At 52.3% G+C, this 20,261-nt stretch overlaps 3 protein-coding genes across 3 annotated transcripts; 1 reads left to right on the forward strand and 2 right to left on the reverse strand.

Annotated features, from left to right (window-relative positions):
* Positions 1-6,738: 6,738 nt before the first annotated feature.
* On the reverse strand, positions 6,739-8,418 carry NGA_2076420 (tubulin tyrosine ligase). Its single transcript, XM_005855424.1, has one exon. It carries the CDS (start codon positions 8,143-8,145, stop codon positions 6,775-6,777), a length of 1,371 nt encoding a protein of 456 aa, XP_005855486.1. The 5' UTR covers positions 8,146-8,418; the 3' UTR covers positions 6,739-6,774.
* A 3,698-nt stretch (positions 8,419-12,116) lies between these two features.
* On the forward strand, positions 12,117-14,403 carry NGA_2031820 (lyr family of fe s cluster biogenesis protein). Its single transcript, XM_005855423.1, has 2 exons — positions 12,117-12,136; positions 14,020-14,403. The coding sequence occupies exon 2, from the start codon at positions 14,036-14,038 to the stop codon at positions 14,312-14,314; it is 279 nt and encodes a 92-aa protein (XP_005855485.1). The 5' UTR covers positions 12,117-12,136; positions 14,020-14,035; the 3' UTR covers positions 14,315-14,403.
* A 561-nt stretch (positions 14,404-14,964) lies between these two features.
* NGA_2122420 (uncharacterized protein) lies at positions 14,965-15,199 on the reverse strand (the record flags this gene model as incomplete). The annotated part of the gene is made up of 1 exon (XM_005855426.1): positions 14,965-15,199. A coding segment is annotated over one exon (235 nt), but the record flags the coding sequence as incomplete, so codon positions are not given.
* Positions 15,200-20,261: the final 5,062 nt, after the last annotated feature.

Here is a 20,261-nt window from a genome sequence, read left to right on the forward strand (position 1 = left end):
CATTCCAGTCAAACGGGGCCGGTTGCGACGAGCACGGACAGACGATAGCAGTGACGAAGAAAACGACAGGAATAATGCCAGTAGAGAAGGGGAGGCGAGCAGCGGCATCGCCGACGATTGCTCCACTAGAGGGATCCAAGGCGGTAATCGAATTGATGGAAAGGTACCAGCACCCTATAGTGACGAGGAGCTGGTCTTGCTCCTTGATGAGGCGCCCCGGGACGATGGGGCCCGTGGGGTCAATGGGTCTCGGGCCAAGATGGGGAAAGGGGACCTGGGGAATCGGGAGGCGGGGATGCCGTTGGATGATGGCCAGGATCGGACAAATAGAAAAATAGGAAAGGCGCGAAAGGAGACAGCAGGGGGAGTGGACCAAGCGGAGGGTGTGGGGTCCGACAGCGACGCCGATCAGGAAGAGAGCGACTGGGACGACGAGGAGGCGCTTGGGGCTGAGAAGATAATCAAGGCGTGCGAGCTGATTTCTCAACGCTTGATGGAGGAGATCCGGCACTGGGGCCAGAAGCACGCGGAGGATCGACTCGATCTGACGAACATGGAGGACGACCGGGGGGTGCCGAGGCCTGAGAGTGAGGGTACGAGTGCGACTACCACGGGTGGAGGAAGAGGCGTCCATGAGGGTGCAGGGCAGAGCCTGCACAAGACAGCCCGAGTACAGGCCGACATCCTTGCCAGGGCCTGTCCGGGGGTGGATTTCAAGCCCTACCAGCTCGTCGGGATTAACTGGCTATTCCTCCTCCACCAGCTCGACCTGGACCTCCCCCGCTCCCTCCTTCCCGAGGAGGCCTTTCGAGGACGCTGGGCCAAGGAAGACTTGCGGTTGAACGGTGTGCTAGCCGATGACATGGGCCTGGGAAAAACAGCCCAAACCATAGCATTCCTGGCTTATTTGTGTGCACTGAAGCCCAGAACGCTAACCCACTTAATCATCGTCCCCGCGTCGGTGTTAACGAACTGGCAGAATGAGTTCGAGAAATTTGCACCGGATTTGGACGTTTTCGTCTATCACGGAAGCGCCAAGGAGCGCGCAGACTTGCGTGCGGAGTACGAGGAAGAAATGCAACGACTGGAGAAGGAGGGCCGGGGGGCTGGATCCCGAGTCGCGGACGTCGTGCTCGCCACATATACGTACTGGGAGAAGGAGACGGCAGAGCTGGACCGAAAATTTTTAAACAGGATCTCGGTGGAGTACATGGTCTTGGACGAAGGGCATTCCATCAAAAACGTCAAGTCCCAACGGTTTCAACGTTTGCGGAAACAGAAAGCGAAGCGACGCTTGTTGCTCACGGGGACGCCGTTGCAGAACGATGTGAGAGAGGTGCTGGCCCTTCTGTCCTTTCTGAATCCCCGCATCCTCTCGCTTCATGGTACGGAGGGTGCCACTGTCGACGGATTTTGGCAAAGCCTGGTGGCGGGGGGGAAGGAGGGGAGGAGAGATAAAGGCGACGGATCGAGCAGTGGACTGAGGGGTGAGAAAGCGGCCATGGACAGGTTGAAACGCATCTTCGCCCCTTTCGTCCTCCGAAGGCTGAAGACGGACGTGTTGGATCAGCTGACGAAGAAGAGCCAGGAAGTGGAGATGATTCCCTTGACGGCCTCCCAGCGAGCCGTGTACGAAAGCGTGACTCAGAGGCACTTCCAGCGTTTGGAAGAGTCTGCCAACCGTCGCGCTGTCCAAGCTCTGACATTGCCCGTTTTGAATCTTGCGTCGGAGAGGCATGGGTCGAGGGAGGAGGGCAGGGAATCGGCGGTGATTGCGAAGGATGACGGGGAGACAAAGCCACGAAAGAAGGGGAGGAAAAAGAAAGAGGACGCAGAGGGACAGGTGCTTGGGTCCGGTCAGACCGGCAACGCGATAGCAGAGGGGCGGAAGAAGCGTATGCTGCGCTCCACAGAAGCATCCAGGCAGAAAGACCGAGACAGCCAGGATGTGACTGCTCAAGCCGCGGCGGGGGCGGCCTCACTTTCCGAACGGGACGCTGGGCACATTTTTACCGAGTGGCGCAAGGTGGCCAATCACACCTTGCTCCTTCGCCGTCGCTTTTCCGACTCGGCGTTGGTGGAAATGGCAGCAGTCTTGCATCAAACCGGGTACTTTGGATGGGAATGCTCGGTCGCCATGGTGCGTAAAGAATTGGAAGGCCTCTGCGACTACGAGCTGCATGCGATCGCGGAGGACGAACGGCGTTTAGCCCATCTCACCCTGCCGACAGACACCTTGTTCGATTCTTGCAAGTGCCAGCGCCTGCGGGTGCTTCTGCCCCAGCTTTTGGCGGAAGGGCACCGCGTTTTGATTTTCTCGATGTGGACCCGGGTACTGGACATCTTGGGGGCTATGCTGGAGAGGGTGCTGCACGTTCCTTACCTCCGCCTGGACGGTCAGACGCCGGTGGCTGAGCGTCAAGAGATGATCGATCAATACAATACACCCAACGCCGAGGTGTCCATTTTTTTACTTTCCACGAGGGCGGGGGGCTTGGGCATCAACCTGACAAGCGCCGACACCGTGATCCTTCACGATCCTGACTGGAATCCCAGCATGGACGCGCAGGCAATCGACCGGTGTCACCGCATCGGACAGAGTAAGCCCGTGACAGTTTACAGATTGGTGGCGGAAGGGACTGTAGACGAGCGGATCTACCGACGGGCCTTGGGCAAGAGGGAAAAGACAGAGGCCTTGCTGGAAAATGGCGGGCTGGACGACGAGGAAGGAGGCGATTTGGGAGGAGAAGGTGTAGGAGGCGGAAAGGAAATATCCAGGATTGTGCAAAGCGAATTTTTGGCGTATCAGGAGGCACGGGAAAGAGCCAAGCAGGCTAGGGCAGCGGAAGAAGAGGAGACCAGTGACTCGACGTTTGATAGTAGCGAAGATGAAGCGGATAGAGAAGGTGAAGAGGATGAGAACGAGCCTGTGCAATATGTCGGGAGCAGAAATGGCCCCGCTGAAACGAATGGAGATATCACAAAACGTTCCACTCCACAACGACGATATTCTTCAGTGCTGGAGGATATAGTGAGCGAAGAGGGCGACGAGGACGACGGTCAGGACGTATAAATACGGTCCCATGCGTAGGGGATATGGTAATTCGAAGGATAATTGCGGGCACAATCTGCGAAATGTTGGTGTATTTACACTTTCGAACTTGTGAACTGGATAATGAAGAGGGTGTCATTGCATTGGTTGCGATGTTGGGTATCGTCAACTCCAGTACGCATGCCCCCAAAGCAAAGTACCCTGCTAGCATGCAGCGACATCAACTACGTTCGGTCCATGCCAATTTTGAAAAAATCAATCTGTTTTTTTTTTTTTGCGCGTGTGAACGAGCTTGTGCAGCAGCTTCTTGAGGACTGCGACCGCACGCTTCCGCCTGTCGGAATTGTCCCACGCAGATTTTACCACGTTCTAGGTCGCTTTAAATTCAATCACAGACACCCGTGGCAACATGCCACCAGATTGTGGGATCCTACTTCTTTAAGCATACACTTTTTTCGGCCACTTTTCTTGTACGCTCCTAACCCCCCAGCCGGCTGCAACAAAGAAGCTGTCGATCACACCAGCTCGCCATGAGTCTGCATCCCGATACCTTTAGCCTACTTCTGGGAGTTAATGAGTGCAAAAAATCCCAGCTGGAAGCGAAAAAATGGAGGCTGTGGGGATACTATTAGGGCCAGACGAGCTTCTGCCGGGGGAAGCGAGCGAAGGAATCCGAAGAGCGAACGAAGTTAAAAATCTCGGACCCGAACATTCAATCGAGCCTCCCCTGTCAGTACGCTATTTCCGCGTCCCAATCTCCCTCCTCTTGTCCTCATTGCCCTCGATGACATTTTTAAAGTTCGGATGACATACTGAGAAACCACGACTGCCCAATCATTACATCCCCCTTCCACTGACCATAGGCCCTGCAGCGGTACCCCTCGCTCGTTCAATCTGAAGTTTTTTCTTTGTGACCAGGCATCTCTCATGAACGTCGAGGCCAGCCCCACAAAAAAATACAAAGTTGCAACTGCATAAATCGGTGATTCGTACTTTATTTGCATCTATGCCTTCAGTTCGTGCGGCGACAGCTCCCATCGAGCTACGAAAAAGCCGCAACAGTAGCATCCGTGCTTTTTTGTGCATTCTGAAGGACAGCGTCAGTAAAGGTCAAGGCAGTTTTGGCGTCCTAGCCGTGGCTCTACTCAGTCCTTTCGCGTTCTCTGTATTACCGTGGTCTCTTGGTGTATTGATCGTCTTCTTGGTAGGGATCGTTATCGAAGCAGGCCCAGGCGTGGCACTGGACTATCTAACGCATCTGGAGGAGACAGAGAGCCGGGGCGGATCATTTGACGTGTGCAGCGCTCTTGGCGGTGCACCTGGTTCGCAGAGACCTCCATCTCATCACGATCAGGCCTTAGACTCGGCGGTCATCCTCCAACGAGGCGTCACTAGCCCGACGACAAGGAGAGGCCGAGAACATGAATTCCAAAGCTCCTTACTTGAGGCGCGGGTAGAAGTCAGAGAGTTTCGCGTCGTTGAAAGGAAATTTGCAAGCTACAAAATATCGGTCAGCTGCCGTGTTCCGGTTCGCATCGGGAGCAGCAGTGATGCGGCGGGCACTGAGAGCGCTTGTGCTTGGTCGGTGTGGAAACGCTACTCGGATTTCGAGGACCTTCGGGAACGCCTGGACAACCCTTGCGATAAACACGGGTACGAGGGACAGCTGCTGCCCCCTATACCGCCCAAGACCTTGTTCAAAAACCTCTCGCCACGATTTCTGGCCAGAAGAGCTCAGAGCCTTGAGGAATTCCTCGTCCGGATCATCACGCGGGCGGATATTTGCGACGAGCCTGTGCTTCGGATGTTTTTGGGGCTGGCACCGCTACCGGGGCGATCTCAGTCGCTCTCACTGTCGCAAGAATGTGTTGAGAAGAAGCGGGAAAGGGGGTCTGGCGTGGGAGAGGAGGAAGGAAGGGAAGGGCAGGAGGAGGAGGGAAGGGGTCAAGTCGACCGAGACGCAGACGAGCGACGAAGCGAGGATGACGGGGATACGGACAGTCACGAGGACGAGGGAACAGATGGGTATGAGTCCAGAGAAGACCCTGCGCTTTCTGCGCCTCATTGTTCTTCGTCTCTGGTTTCGGTGGCGGCGGCAGGCTTGTCCCTGCCCACCTTTTGCCGCCCCAAAAACGAAGCGGACGAGAAACACCACGTTGAGCAAGATACTCCTCGGGCGCGAGGTTCATCGGTAGATGATCCAAAGCGTCGCGGTAACAGAGGTAGTTCGCTGTCCATGGATGGCAACGAGGTCTCGACGGAGGAGGAGGACGGCGCAGAGGCCGCACTGCCAGACGTGCGTGCGGAAACAGGGGATGGAAGCAAGCTGTCCGCGCGAAGCGCGCCCGAAGAAAGGTGTGAGAACGATGAGAGCCAAGGCTCAGGCTACCGGCAGACCTTTTCCTCGGCGAGCACGGACGACGGGATGGACGACGAGGAACGGGAGGCTCGGAGCGCAAAGCACGTGCTGGAAACGGTGCGTGCGCTCTCCGGCCATTCGCCCTCCCAGTGGGACCGCGTTGGGCCTTCCTCCGGCCTCCCATTTCTGGGGCCCACTGACAGAAACCGGTCTTCGGACGACCCCTCGGCTGCTCCGGCCGCTGCCTCCCCGCCTCCCTCCCCTCACCAGTCGGTCCGGGCGCCAGGCGCGTCCGTCCAAGACTTCGCCTCCTGGGGATTGCGTTTGCAGCACCCCAACGCCTACTACGACCCGGGGCGTGGGAACAGCTTCCGGGTCCGTGGAAGGCGCTACCTGCACGATCGGCTCAAAACCCCGGCCGGCCCTCCCGTTGGTGAGCTGGTCATTGCCTACGTCTTCCGAATTTCTCCAGAAAATCCTGGGCAGCGCGAAGACCACATTGCCAGTCGCGGCCGGATGGCGGATATACTGCGCGAGATGCAAGACATGAAAGGGCGGGATGGCAAGCCCACGTTTTTTTTCTTGTTGAATTTCCAAGTACCCGGAGATCCGCCTTTGAGTATGGTGACCGTTTTCGCCTTGCCTAGAGACAGGCGACCAGCGGAAGACGGATGTTTTTGGACACTCTTCGATCATTTCGTGGATTTTCCCATGGACGATGGGGAAGGGGAAAGCAAGTCTGAGAGAGGGGGGCGGTATCCTTTGTCTGACTTCAAGAATAAACGTTTCAAGCTAATCCCCAGTATCGTGGACGGGCCCTCCATGATTAAATGGGCGGTCGGGAATAAGCCGACGATTCTGGGACAGAAACTCACGCAACGCTACTTTCGTGGGGAGGACTACGTGGAGGTGGATGTCGACATTGCTTCCTCCGCTCTGGCAAGTCAGATTGTCTCGCTGTGCCGGGGTTACGCCAAGTACCTGCAGGTGGAGATGGGTATTTTACTACAGGGAGAGGACGAGACAGCGGAGTTGCCCGAGAAGCTGCTTGGAACCATTGGGATCAGAAATCTCGACATCAATTCTTTTGGTGTCGAACGGTATTCAAATGTGCGACCAGAAGAAGCAGATGGCATAAATTGAGGCGCAGATAATATTTGGCGCTTATTACAGAATAGTGAGGGCATACATCGTAAAGGGGGGATCTGGGGGTCAAAGTTCGTGCCAGTAGTGACGGATGCAGGAACTTGTGTACAGCAACACTCTGTTAACTTTACGCAGTGTAAAAATCATTGGGTGCATAGCGTGCGTAGATGTGGAGACACTGCTCGATGCCGAAAGAAATGTGTTAGCTTTCACTCTGTCACCCGTCTAATAAGCGCATCCCGACCTCCCCATTCTCCGGGTGCAAGGATTGGTATACCAATGCCAAATCTTTGCTGATTTCTTCGTCTTCAAGGACGGCCACGTCCAGTGTAGCCTCCAGCAGCCCCTCTATCACCGACTTCAGACGCGGCCCTGTTTGCTTGAAATCCGGTCCTGGATTCACCTCTAGTAGATGAACCTGTGGTGTCAAAAGTGGAAGACCTGATTCATTTGAACTTGTTTGGTCCATAGACACCAAAAAGTCAAGACCCAGGAGCTCAAAGCACTGAGGAACTGGAGCAAAGACTGTCCGCTCCCCGTGCAAAGCCTTGAAAAGCTCTCCCGTCACATTTTCAATCCCCCCGCGGATATCGCTGACAATTCCACCCGCCTGCTCCAAACTTAAATGCTGCTTTGTTCTCAAATCATCAACCAAGTCATCCAATGAGAAAACACAATCCTCCGCCGCTGGGCACATCTCCCCGTCTTCCACTTGTCGGGCGGTGTTGGTTACGTGCGCTAGCTGATTGCAAAGATCCTCTGAATCGTACTCCACAGTCGAGGTGAGCAATAAAATTTGCCGCCAAACGTATACAGAAAGATTTCCTACTGCCAAAACATAACACCTCAGATGGAATTTTCTGCGACGGTATAGAAGAGGAGTGACTATGTATGCCTGCAAAACCCACTCACGCACGTCAGGCCATGTCCGTACAATGTCCCTCATGCTTTGGTAGTCCTTAAAAACAGTTATTTCTGCGCCTTTATTGGTGACGCTTGGTTTAAGAATCCAGGTGGAGCCAGGAGACCGTGCAATCCTTTCTCTCGCGTCCCGAAGGCACCAGTCCAATCGATCCCGTAATGAGAGTGTCGCCGTGAGATTTCCGTCAAATGTGGCACCCAACGCCCCAAAGCTCATCCCTTCCTCAAACGCTTCCCAAGTTTCGATGACTAAGGTCTCAGGGATTGCTCCATGCAGTATTGACCTTGGTCTTTTCGCCATGTATTTGCGTAGATAATAGGCTAATTGAGCTTTCCGCGCTAGCCCTTTCCGGACCAAGTACGAGTTGGCTTTAATTTTACCCCCACTTGCCAGGACTCGGTCGAAATCCAGGTCCTCGTAGTCTGCCCATAATATGGAGGCATCCTTTTGATTTTTAACACCACATAAACGGGACTGCCGCTTGGCAATGGCTTTGACGAGGATACGTCTTGTGTAGTCGCACTCGATCTTCACCCAGATACGGGTAGCCCGGGGATCATAGGTGGGACAGGCAGTAGAGACAGGGCCAATTGAAGAAAAGTATGGGGTATATTTGATTTCAAAGCGAGTGTTTTCTATGGCTGATGTTTTCCACGCCCATGCCATACTTCTAGTTCTTCCAATAGTATCGATGGTACTGTAACGATGTGAGTGCTTTGAGGCTGAGAGCGATGAAACCAGCGGATGACGGATATTAGAAAGTTAAGCCTGTTTCAATTGGTTGAGATTCTTGCTGGTGGTGCGGATTCAAGCGACTTTCCAGCCTTCTACTGTGACCCAGGCCTACTTGCTTCCTCTACCTTTACCGAAAGTGGGTTACGAGCCGATAATTTCAGTGACGTTCTGCGATTTAACTCATCAGTAAGACAGCAAATCCCTACAAAATGAATGGTGTACACGAGTGTCATGAGGAAAGCGCTCTGAAATTGCCTGACCCGTCTCGAGAGCTCGCTTGTAAGCGCAGCCAAGTGGGCGGGGCCAGGAGGTTGTCGGGGGGTACTCGTTACATCCGGGTAGGCGCGGGACTTCGCAACTATGAGACGTGCAATCGGCGAGCCCGACGTACGACCTCTTTGCCTGCATCCGCCATGATTTAGAATGATCGTCGATCTATAATATGCTTATGCTAGATATCAGCAAAAAATGTCTCTAGATTGTACTGTAGCATTCTTACTGTACCAATAATTGCGTTGGTCAACTCTATATACAGGAAACATGAGCATGATTTTCCCTCATTTTTAGAGTACCGCAGCACAGGACAATTCATTCGTTGTCAGATTACTTATATATCTTTGTTGAGCAAATTAGATGGAAACTGGGTCTTACATCCTCAACTCGCCACTATTCAATCATGAGTGGGTCGATATTTGTCATGATCATGGCATGTTGGTGGCGCATAACATTTATTTCAGAATCAGCCAGATCTTCCGGCTTTTGGAAGCACACTCGCCAAGCTTCATCAAAGCGATTCATCGCCCAGATCCTCCAATCGATTTCATTGCGATCGGCACCGCGGTACCAACGCGACGACGTGGAATTGAGAGCAAGGTTAGAAAATGGACTACCAGGGGGAATTCTGACTAGTTGGGCCTCAGCTGCTGCGGATGAAATTGCTGGGCTCAAGTGTAAGGCATATATGTATGCTAAACCAAGATTCTTTAGCACATACGATGGGTGTTCCGGATCGTACGTGATTAACACTTCAAGCCACCACGCTGCATCCAGAAAATATTTAAGTATTAAAGAGGAAGACATTTTGGTAACAGTCAAGCCAGCTTTCGACTCGGTTGCATTATTTCCAGCGATCTTGTAGTATCGATCCCGAAGGGCGATTGCCTCCTCTAGCATGTGGGCAGCGGCCTCGGCCAAATGGTCAAGGTAATCGCGTCTAACGATGTACTCTGGACTTCCTTTTCCATATCTTTTTAGAGGCGGCAAATCTGATATAGGAAATGCAAATGAATCTCCATGCTGAACCACGCGCCATATTCCGCAATGATCTTCCGTCCACTTTTTCAAGTTCCACACGTCCTCATGCCTGAAGATCTGCATGGTCAAGCCCATTGGCAGCTCCGTGAAATATTTCCGCAATTTCTTTTCCGCATGGGGAAATGTCACATTACCTGCAACAAATATACCCCCTACTCGGTCTATATTTACATCTAAAAGGCTGGACATGGTAAAAGCTCCGGTTGCACGCGCCAAAGTATCTGTCTCAGTGACACAGTGAGTTCCAGGGAAGACAACTTTTTTGCCAAATGAGCGTTGCTCAATTGCCCAACGAGCTTCTTTCATACGCGAAAGATTAAGAAGTGTCACATCACGTCGATACCCTTCACAAAGCTGCGCATACTGCATTGATGTCCACAGCTGGTTGTGCTCCACAAAAAGCAGCGCATCAGCCGGTAGGGGTGCAAGCAAGCAGCGCGCGTACCGATCAATGAAGAGATTTGTATGATGGTCAGATACAATATAGCTGCGTTTGAATTGAAATGTCGCCAATAACACATACACTATGCAAACTGATATCGACAGTTGTGTGGCAGATGGAAGCAATGTATGCCTCTGCCCCGTCGTCTGACGGACCATCATCATGCTCGCAAGCCAGTCCATGCCGACCCCCGCCCAGATGAAAACCACGAGATTAGGAGCCATCCATTTTCCAGCACCCATCCCTGCGAATGTTTCTGCTTTCGTGGAAAATATTGTCCCGAAGCCATTCCAAGCTGCTAAGGAACAAACCCAAGCTCCCGCAAGTGCCCATGTTAGCAAGTTGCTTTCAGTACGCGCAAGGTTTTCTTTTTTCTGATTTGGCCCTTTCTTTGTCATCTCCCTTGAAAAAATTGGTGTTGCTTTGACACAGGGGACATCTGCTATTATTTGTTGAATATATTTGTCAGTGGCTTCCGCGACTTTGTAGCGTTCACCGTCGCGGCGAAGTGGTAGCAAGAAACGACCAGTCCGCATTGTTGCTGCAGATAAGCCGACCACAGCTAGCAATGGTACAAGTCCAGCAAGACCCTGAGCACAAATCAAATCCCATAAATATGTACCAAAACAGTCTGGCTCGGGTGTTGAACCGGGGGATTCGTCGTATGTACTCTGTTGAGAGTACAGCCGTAACTCCCGCAAAGATAGTTTATTATAATAATTGACAGCATAATTGTTCCATGCAACTACAGGCAGATAAAAATAGGGCAATAAACCTATTAGAAAAGCTCCTGTACACTGCAATAGGACCCGCTGGTTTTGGTTCGTTATGTCTTTTCGCATGCACCAAGCGACATAGGAAATTATAGGCACCAGAAAAGGGAAAGACGCGCGCTGGCTGGACAGAGCTACACCGCACAAGAGTGCGACACAACATGCCCAAAAAAAGCGATCTTCGAGCTGCCAACAACTTCCAAACTGGATCACTGCATAGAGGATAAGACCAAGCGTCGCGGTGCTTAGGGCGCATGGAGTGGCTTGCACGGCATATTTCCACGCCAAGGGGGACCATGCAAAAAGCCCTGCAGCTGTCCCGGCAGCTATTAATGTGGTTATACTCGTCTCTGTATCTCGATATTTAGAGCTTGACGTACATAAAGACTGGTAGTAACGATATCGTGCCCGTCCAAATTGCGCAACGCACAAAAAGAGACATCCGGCTGTTGCGGTCGAGAACACGGCGGAGGCAACATTTGCCTTCCAAGCAGGGCTCTCATCGAGGGGTAGGTAGTTTATAGCTATGTGATAAATAATGGCTAAAAGTGGAGGTATGCTTGGACAGGCTGTACCCATGCAGCATCCCTCTGTGACGAGTGTAGCGCTACCCGCAGACACGACACTCCTGGCTAAGGTTACCCAGTAACTTGTAAAAATAACTCCACACGTGAGAAATAAGCATATGCTTGTAATACACTTGCTCGACCGCAATCTCTTAGAGATGAGATTTCTCATGGCAATCGTCATTGGCATATGGGTGCCGACCTCTCAACTTTCGGTATCCATGTACTGTGATGGTGAAACGGGTTTGTATTTTTTAAGCATGGCCTGATAATCGACGCCTTGTGGTACATAATCTTGGTTTTTGCACGCTCTAAGCATAAATTTTTTTTTGGTTAGGGTGCCTGTCAAACAAAGAAAGCTCATGTCAAAATCAACACTTGCGAACACGGTATTTGCCACTAGGACTGGGGGGTCTATGAGATACCCGAATGCGTCCATGTATCGTCCTCGTTTTCGACGCATCGGCACAGGGTAACGAGAATGGAAAAATGCATTTACCACATGCAGATTTCCAAACGGCGAAGGAACGTTCCTCTGGCGTGTCCGCACGTCGAACCCGACGTGCACGCACGGCATGGGGTTTACGTGCCCGGAGGCGGGGTCTGTCGGGGCTGGCGAGACTCGGGGCGAGAAACATCACGTGAGGGGCCCGCCCTGGGTACTGCCGCGGCCGCCCTCCCCACGGGCGTGGTGGCCAGTGCATCGTTTCACAACGTTTTCTGTCAAGCTTCACACGGTCCTTGGTCATACGGTCCTACAGATTGCGGACAAGGGGTGTAGGTGGTACGGAAGTTTGAACTGGATTCAGTGGGAACAAAGCATTGAGGTAAGTCAATTGCCAACTCGCCCTTAAAACAAGGAAGTAAAAAATATATCATGCCTGGCACGCGCCTCTACGTGGGAAACTTGACGCCTTCCGTCACGGGAGATGAGTTGAGGGAGATTTTCAGCGGCTACGGGCCAATTGATCGCGTGGACATGAAGAAAGATGGGTACGCCTTCGTAGAATTCGTGCGCGGCAGAGAAGGAGAGGATGCCGTTGTTGCGGCCGCCCAAGGCATGAACAAAAAGGAACTGCACGGTTTGATATTGACAGTAGAAGAAGCGAAGGGCCCGAAACGAGAAGGTCCTCGTCCTGAGATGCAGCGGTCTGATTTTCGGATTCGAGTGGAAGGTATGCCGCGTGAAGCCACCTGGCAAGATTTGAAGGACTTCGCTAGAGGGAAGAAAGGATTGGCTCCTTTATACACAGAGGTACTCCGTGGCACTCCGGGCGTAGGGATTATCGAGTATCACCGCCGCGAGGATATGATTGAAGCTTTGAGCCTCATTCACAACACGGAACTGCGTGGCGTGGTGGTCCAAGTGTACGAGGTGAGTGGAGAGTATTGTGATGGACGGCCTGGCAACTGTGAAGGTTGAAAGCCACACAAGGGGACATTATGTACACGTCTGAAAAGAAACCGCATCCACCTTCCACAGGACACCCCGATGAGCCGAGACCGCGGGCCTGAGAGGCGACCCGGGCTCAGCCGAAGCCCCCCGGGGCATTACCGGCGGGGCGACAACCGTTTTCCGCCTCGCGATCGTCCACGGTCCAGGTCGCGAGAGCGCTACCCGCCCAGCTACATGCCCCCAGACCCTTACGCTTACCGTCGAGGGCGCTCTCGGTCTCGCAGCCCCCCGCCCGGTCGTTACCCACCTCCCTACCCCGAGGACCCTTATCGCCGCGGCGGCCCTCTCCCCCCTCCTCCTCAACCGGCTTTCTACGACAACTACGACTACCGTCGTGATTCTCGCGCTCGCTCCCGCTCCCCCCCTCCTCGCTACGCTCCTCCGTATGAATCCCGCTACGTCTCGCCCCCCTCCTCCGGCGGCCGGCCCCGGGACTACAGTCCCCGTCGTCCAAGGGCCGCGGCAGATGACGACTACCGTTACGCCCCCCTCCCCCCTCGCTACGCGCCACCAGGACCATACGACGGTGGACGGGTGGGATCAGCCGGTGGGTTTGCGGGAGGGAGGTTCCCCGCGGACGGACGCTTCGAGGAACCCTTTGACGGCGGGCGCCACCCACCCGGACCACCTGCGTCGTCTCGCCCCCCTGCGCACGCGCCCATGCCAGACATGTACATGCCGGGGCCCCGTCCCCCGGGCCTGGGTGGAGGGGAGGCTGGTGGAAGCAGGGATCCCCGGCGGAGGGAATGGGGCGGGGGCCGGTGAGGCTCCCATGGATGGGTTTGGGAGGGCGTGCAGATTCGCAACATTGTCCGGTCCTGAAGAGGGATGATGGAGCAGAGGAAAGCTTGATGATCACACAGAGGCCTAGTCGGGCTCAGATTCCGGAGGCGTGCACGTGTCAAGGAGGCTTTGAGGGGTTGAAAGGATGTGTCGAAGTGCTCTGAGGACTCCTTGAGAAGAAGGCGATGTAGAATGCTGTGCCATCGATCTACCGGGCATTCCTCGAGGGCTTGCCAGGGACGGTGTCATGCCTGGGGTGGTGCAGAGGACCGCGAAGAGACTAGGTTTAAGGAATAATTTGATAGGAAATGAAGGCGCCCCTTGTCAGGCTCGAAGCGCATCGGTCATCTTTTTTTTCGCCTCCGGACCTCCTTCCCTCCTTTCTCTTGCTCAGCTCCCTGTGCCAGCGAACCTGACTGTACAATGTATCATCACACCCTCTCTCACTGAGCTCGACGTTCTCCTCGACAGGATTGGGTGAGGGTGGATGTCGCCGCAACGAGCCTCGGGACTACAGAAAGAAGTTCTCAGCCTTTACCGACGAGTATTGCGCGCTGCCAGAGTCAAAGACGCGGGCAAAATAGATGGAGGAACGTACACATTGGCTCGTACGCGTTTCCGAGAAGATGCTACGTCAGTAAGTCGAATGGATTTTCAGAAAATTGAATTTTTAATCCGTCAAGGACATAAGCAACTCAAATACTTGAACATGCCGAGTGTTTTAAGAGGCGCCTCCGTCACCCCTTCCGCCGCATCGCGGCATTAAGGAAAGAGGAGACACGACATAAAACCTTCTGTAAAGCATGTAAATAAAGCGTCCTCACACTAACCGAAGTAAATTATGGGCAGCATCAAGTTTCGTCTCTTTTTTTCCCAATCTGCCCTGATTTTCTTTGTCTCCTTCAACATCTGTTTCTGCCCCTCATGTGAGCTCTTTTGCTCTGCCCATTATTTTCGTCCTCCGCGGTGTTCAGCTCGTCTAGCTCTTGGGTCATGCTGGCCATGGCTTCATCCGGATCTAAGCGACGCATGGAGACGCACAGGGGCTCCAAGATTTCTAATGCCCGGCAATGGTACAGCATCTCCGCACGCAAGGTCTCCTCCAGCATGGCCTTCATTTCCAGAACTCTACTTTTTTCGAAGCATCGAAAGTTACAGTCCACCACTTCGTCGGTATGCTTGGCGCACTCGCTGTAATTAGCCAGCTTTTGCTGCTTTGTATCTGCGTCATCTTCCAAGTTAAGCATGCTCAGCAGAGTCTGTTCTCCTGAAACTTGAAGAAGAAGGAAGAGGGTGACGCTATCAAGATATTTACAGATCAAGCAGGGCTATTGTCACCGAATACTTTTTCATTGACCCCTTAATTCAGTCCCCCACATGTACTTACATGTAATTTTCCTCTCCATGGCTCGAAATTTGCGAAGAGCTCTCTCCCTATCTTTCAACAAAAGCCTTGTCGGATGCAGAACACGACTTAAAATGAGGTCAAAAGTAGAGATAACCCGCTCTTCGGCACGCTCGCACATAATCGTCCTGCGTTCTTCTGCTAATCTCTTGGTACATTCGGCTATTGCGATGAGGTCTTCTTGCAGATCGATGAACTGCTCTTGTGCAGCCGTGTCGCGAACCTTTTGAGAAAGGTCCATTGTCACATTGCATCCTTCATCGTGATTTCTTAAAAGAGCCCTGACCCCCTGCCGGAGCGTTGTAACATTTCTTTCACAAAAATCGAGACGGCCTTGCAATACTCTACCCTTTTCGTCCATATCCAAGGGAACGCTGTAACAAATTAATCAAGAGAAGTAGGAAAGTATGACATTACGAGATATGCTACGTAGGCACAGATCCTAAGGTACTTTATTGCAAAGTGAAAAATAAAAATAAAAAAAGTGGTGTGTGCCCGCATCGCCAGCCGACGACCGAGGACTTTTCAAACGCAACGTTTTTAGGGGCGGATGAGATTTTCTCACCCGCCGATCTCCTAACAAGTTATGTTAATAAGAGTGCCGGAAATACCAGATTCAAGCATAGTAAGATGTCGGGGGAAATACTGATGTCATCGCACGCGAAGCTCCTGTCTTGTAAGTTTGAAAGATGCTTACAGGAAAAAAAAACGATTGTAAAACACGAGGGAAGACCAAAGTAGCACCCAAAATAAAAATCTTGAAAATCAAAATTTAATTTCTTCATTTTTAAGGAAGCATCTGCAATTTATTCTCCTCGTGCGGCCATTCTCGCCACACCACATTTGTTTCGTCAGACCTCCCAAAAAAACTTCGGAGAGGTTGGTAGGCGACCTGTCAACGCCTCCACACCACTCGGAGTGATGAGCAACGTATGTTCAAATTGGGCCGACCTAGCGCCATCAGCAGTGGTTGCTGTCCACTTGTCTGGCCACAATATGTGTTTATTCGTTCCCTCACATATCATCGGCTCGATGGTAAACGTGTGTCCAGGCTGCATCACCCCCGCAGGTTGGCTATTCTTGAAGTGAAGGATGTTGGGTGTGGTGTGGAAAACCTTTCCCACACCGTGCCCGCAAAACTCTCGCACGGTGGTGAAGCCCTCCTTGGTTACATACTCTTCGATAATTGCACCGATGTCTTTGTAAGGACGCCCAGGCTTGCAGAACTCAATTGCTTTTTGCCACGCGTCGTATGTAACTTTGACAAGCCTTTTCCCTGCCTCATCGACGTTCCCAACACAAAAGGTTTCCGAGCAATCCCCGTGATACCCCTTATAATAGACGGTCACATCCACGTTAACTATATCACCATCCTGCAATTTGGTCGACACGTCGGGAATGCCGTGACAGACGACTTCGTTCAAGCTTGTGCAGCACGACTTGGGAAACCCTTGGTAGTTTAGCGGTGAGGGGTAAGCGCCCCGCTTTATCGTTTCCCCGTGCGCGATGCTATCGATCTCGTCAGTCGTCATCCCCACCTTGATCTGTCGACCGACAGCATCCAGTACTTCACGTGCGACCAATCCAGAGGCACGCATAGCGGCGATATCCTCCGGAGATTTCACTTCGATCATCCAAGGCAACGGCGGATCGCGAGCTTTCGGCATCCTGTGATATTTGTCAGAGAAACAGGAATAAGTTGCGCGTCCTAGGAACTAAGTGAAAGACTCCAAAATTTACACAATCACAGCATCTATGAGCCATTCCAACAATCGGCCGTCGACTGCTTACCCATCAAGAGCATAGTCGGGCCGCAATATGTCTGCTGGGACATCTCGGGGAGGACTCAATACACCAGGCTTTAGACGGCCGGTGTACTTGAATTTGTCTCCCTTTGCTTCCTTTTTAGCACCAAATCCAAATCCCTTTGATGCTGGTGGTCCACTGCCGCTACTCGATCCTTTTTTACACAGAATGTCTCCCCTCGACCTCCCCGAGTACTGCACGAGAGAAGAGGGCTGGAAGGCGGATGATAGATGGCAGAGGAAGATAACAAGCAGGACGAAAGATCGGTAGACTGCGAGCAGCTTACCACCATTTCTTCTTGATCGGTCGTAGGACAAGTACATTTTCACCCGAAATGGGGCTCTTGTAAATCGTGCAAGATCTAGTCGCTCTTTGGGCTCAAGTATCTTGACAACACTTCGGCAAGAAGGAAGCGCCTGTGACGGAAACGAGAAGACCGAGATGAGGTGCATTGTTACGTGATCTGTCCACCCTCTGAGCCAGAGTGTTGGGCGATGTGCACTTCTTAGATGCGGTAAGTTTTACACTCCATTCGCCATAGGTTTCGCCCCTAGACGAGCCCCCCCCTTCTATTCAAGGCGACCGGAAGGCCGGGTCGCTGAAATGGGCCACTGCGTCGGCACTCGACTCAATGTTTGCAACACTTTGCACACCATTCAAAACCGCCCACGCATTTCACAACGAAAGGTGCACAATCAGGTAAACAGGGCCAAAGGGCGGCTTCATTGCAAGAAGCCTGCCACCATTTGGGACCCTATCACCATGACCTATCATCCCCATTCAAGTGCCAGACGGCGTAACATCGTTCTCAAAGTCTTGGCGTTTTCCTCTTTCGGTTGCCTTGTATTACCCTACATTCTTGGTTTTCATCTCGATCTGTACGATGACCAATTAAAAGCCATTTGGAGAAAACGCTTGGCGCACCAACTATCGGCAACGGAGGCGGACACTGAAAATGGCATAAGTGTGGAGAGCAAGGCCAGCAGCAATGCCCAAATTGATTATGAAGTATCATTCCCGGAAATCGACGCCGAGGATAGAATCATCATTCAATTTTCGACTGACTGCACAAGTTTTCAGCATTGGCAGGCGATGACAATGTTGGAGAGCGCGGAGCGTGTAGGCCAGCGTGGCGCAATCGTCAGGGTGGTGTGTGGATGCGAGAAAAAAGCTTCATTGACAGGGGACGACCAACTGACAAAAGAACAGATACAAGCGGAACATGCAGCGTTTGCCGAGCATCCAAGCTCGACGCCTCGCTTTCGATTCCATTTGATATTCGTGGACGATATGACCCATGTGGCCAACACATCCGAAAGATACAAATTTGCCAACAAAGCGCAAAGCTTACATTTTTGGCTGGATAAAATGGGCGGAGGAACACTTCGAGAAGTGGCTGGACCTGATGCATCTTTCGATGAGAGCGATGAAGATGTGGTCGTCATTTCAATTGACCCCGATTTCCTCTTCATGACGCCATTTGGGCCGCGGGAGCTAGGACTGCTGCCGAGTGCTTCTTGGGGAACGAATTCTGTCAATGAAGCCCCAAAACTTCGTCAAACAAACTTAAGCGACGAAATTCTTTTTCGGGTTCCGAAAAGTGGTCGCGAGGTGATTGCTCAAATGCGGGGGCGGCCGACCGCCCAAGCCTACTCGTTGAGCTCCGTGTGGAGGGAGCTTCCGGTCTGTAAGGAGGACACGGACGGCTGCAGTCGAGTAAGTTTCGCTGAGGCAAACCAATTTTACAATGTGGGACCGCCGTATGCTTTGCATCGCGCGGACTGGCTCTCTTTCATTGACGAATGGACTGCTGTTATCCCTCTTGCGCACGCGCAGTACTCCACCGTTAGCGAAGACAAGACTAAACATTACGCGGAGATGTTTGCCTGGGCGATTGCAGCGGCAAAACTCCACCTACCTCACACATTACTGGATATGGCGATGGTAGGATGCATGCGAAATTGGCCAGCGGAGAGAATACATAAAGCAGTTTCTGCGCTTCAAAAGAATCATGCGAAAGACCGAACATTTCGCTGTGGACTCGATTCACCAATCGTTGCTGACAACGTGGGACTCGCGGTCAGTAAGGACGAAATGACTTCCGAGGCCGGAGTATCTGCCCCTGTTTCAGCTTCTGATCGACTTCCTGCTTTCCTCCATTACTGCGAACAATGTCGCTTGGAAGAGGAAGGGAGGGTGTGGTGGTGGTATAAAAGGATGCTGCCTGCCGACCTCATTTTTGATTGTGGCCTGCACTTGGTGGAGTTGCCACCGTCGGCCATGTTCGGGAGCAGCAAAGAAGCCTTTGTCTCATGTACGTTGATAGAAATCGTCAATGCGTGCAAGCGGCGCTTCCGGCGCTCGTCGCTCTGTCAGTCAGCAGCCAACGCAACGGAAAATGAGAGCCATGATGTTAAGATTATTCCGAAGGGGGGTCATCGTCGTATCCGCGAGGGAGAGTGGCACGATGTGCCTGCGAAGTGAAATCGACATCTCGTGGTTGCGTAAAAATGTGCTTCATACCAAATGGGAAAAAAGCAAAATATTTCACTCGAGACGGTTTCGAGACTTCTCGAATCATTCTTTTAGGTCGCACGGGCTTACACCAAAACTCTACGCTCGTCTCTCTCATGCAATGAAAACGGCCCCAGGCTGGCAGAGGCGTCAAATTTACGAGCCCCTATTACGCACAGAGCCTACCTTTCTCTCCGTCGCTAAAATCCACTTTTAAGCCACAATCGAATCTGCTTTAGTCGTCACTCGCCCCTGTTCATCGCGTTTCGACCTGCCCTACCTCCGTGCACCTTCCTGGGCATCAGGTGCGACGCGATTCTCGCATGGGTTCTCGTGGCACTCCACAATTGGACACGTTTCAGATTTGTAGTAGCGGTGATACTGCTTTCCTATACTTCTCGTTAGATCCTTCTCACTCCTTCATAGATCATCTTGTTTTCAAAAAACTACTCTGGTTCCTTCTCACTCCTGCGTACCCTGCCTCGCGGCCTACTGGTAAATATCGTACCACACAGGCACGATGACAAGTAAAAAATAGTACATTATAAAAGATAACCAATTTATTGCCGTCTCACGTGGACCCATACCGTGTCTCCGTCGTCTCACACCTGCCACAAACTACGCTTGTCGCGCTGCTCATTTTTATCCCTGCCAAGATTCTTCCCTGTCAATTTTGTACACCGGCCTGGCTTCTCGCCTTCATGTATCCATTCTTACGCCTCCTCCATCCAATCGCTCTTCCATATGCCCTTTCGAAGAAATGGTTGACAGGAACTTCATTGCAACGATCTTCCTGTTCTATCGTTGTCAACTCCGAACCTGAGAAAAATTTCACACCTGACCCGTAAGCTATGTGTGACCCTTCCATGATCCGCCGAGGCTCTTTTTGATGTTTTCGTCCCATCTCCCTCCTAGTTTCCCGGAATTAAAACTCCTTTTTTTCAACTCGAAGATCCATCCCTGAATTCTTCACAAAGAACAAAGTAAT

Source organism: Nannochloropsis gaditana (assembly GCF_000240725.1).
Source record: "Nannochloropsis gaditana CCMP526 unplaced genomic scaffold scaffold200, whole genome shotgun sequence".
Taxonomy (NCBI): domain Eukaryota; class Eustigmatophyceae; order Eustigmatales; family Monodopsidaceae; genus Microchloropsis; species Microchloropsis gaditana.

Excerpts from the sequence above, each read along its gene's own strand:
- NGA_2076420 (XM_005855424.1), bottom strand. The coding sequence starts at position 8,145 with ATGGCATGGGCGTGGAAAACATCAGCCATAGAAAACACTCGCTTTGAA.
- NGA_2031820 (XM_005855423.1), top strand. The coding sequence starts at position 14,036 with ATGTCGCCGCAACGAGCCTCGGGACTACAGAAAGAAGTTCTCAGCCTT.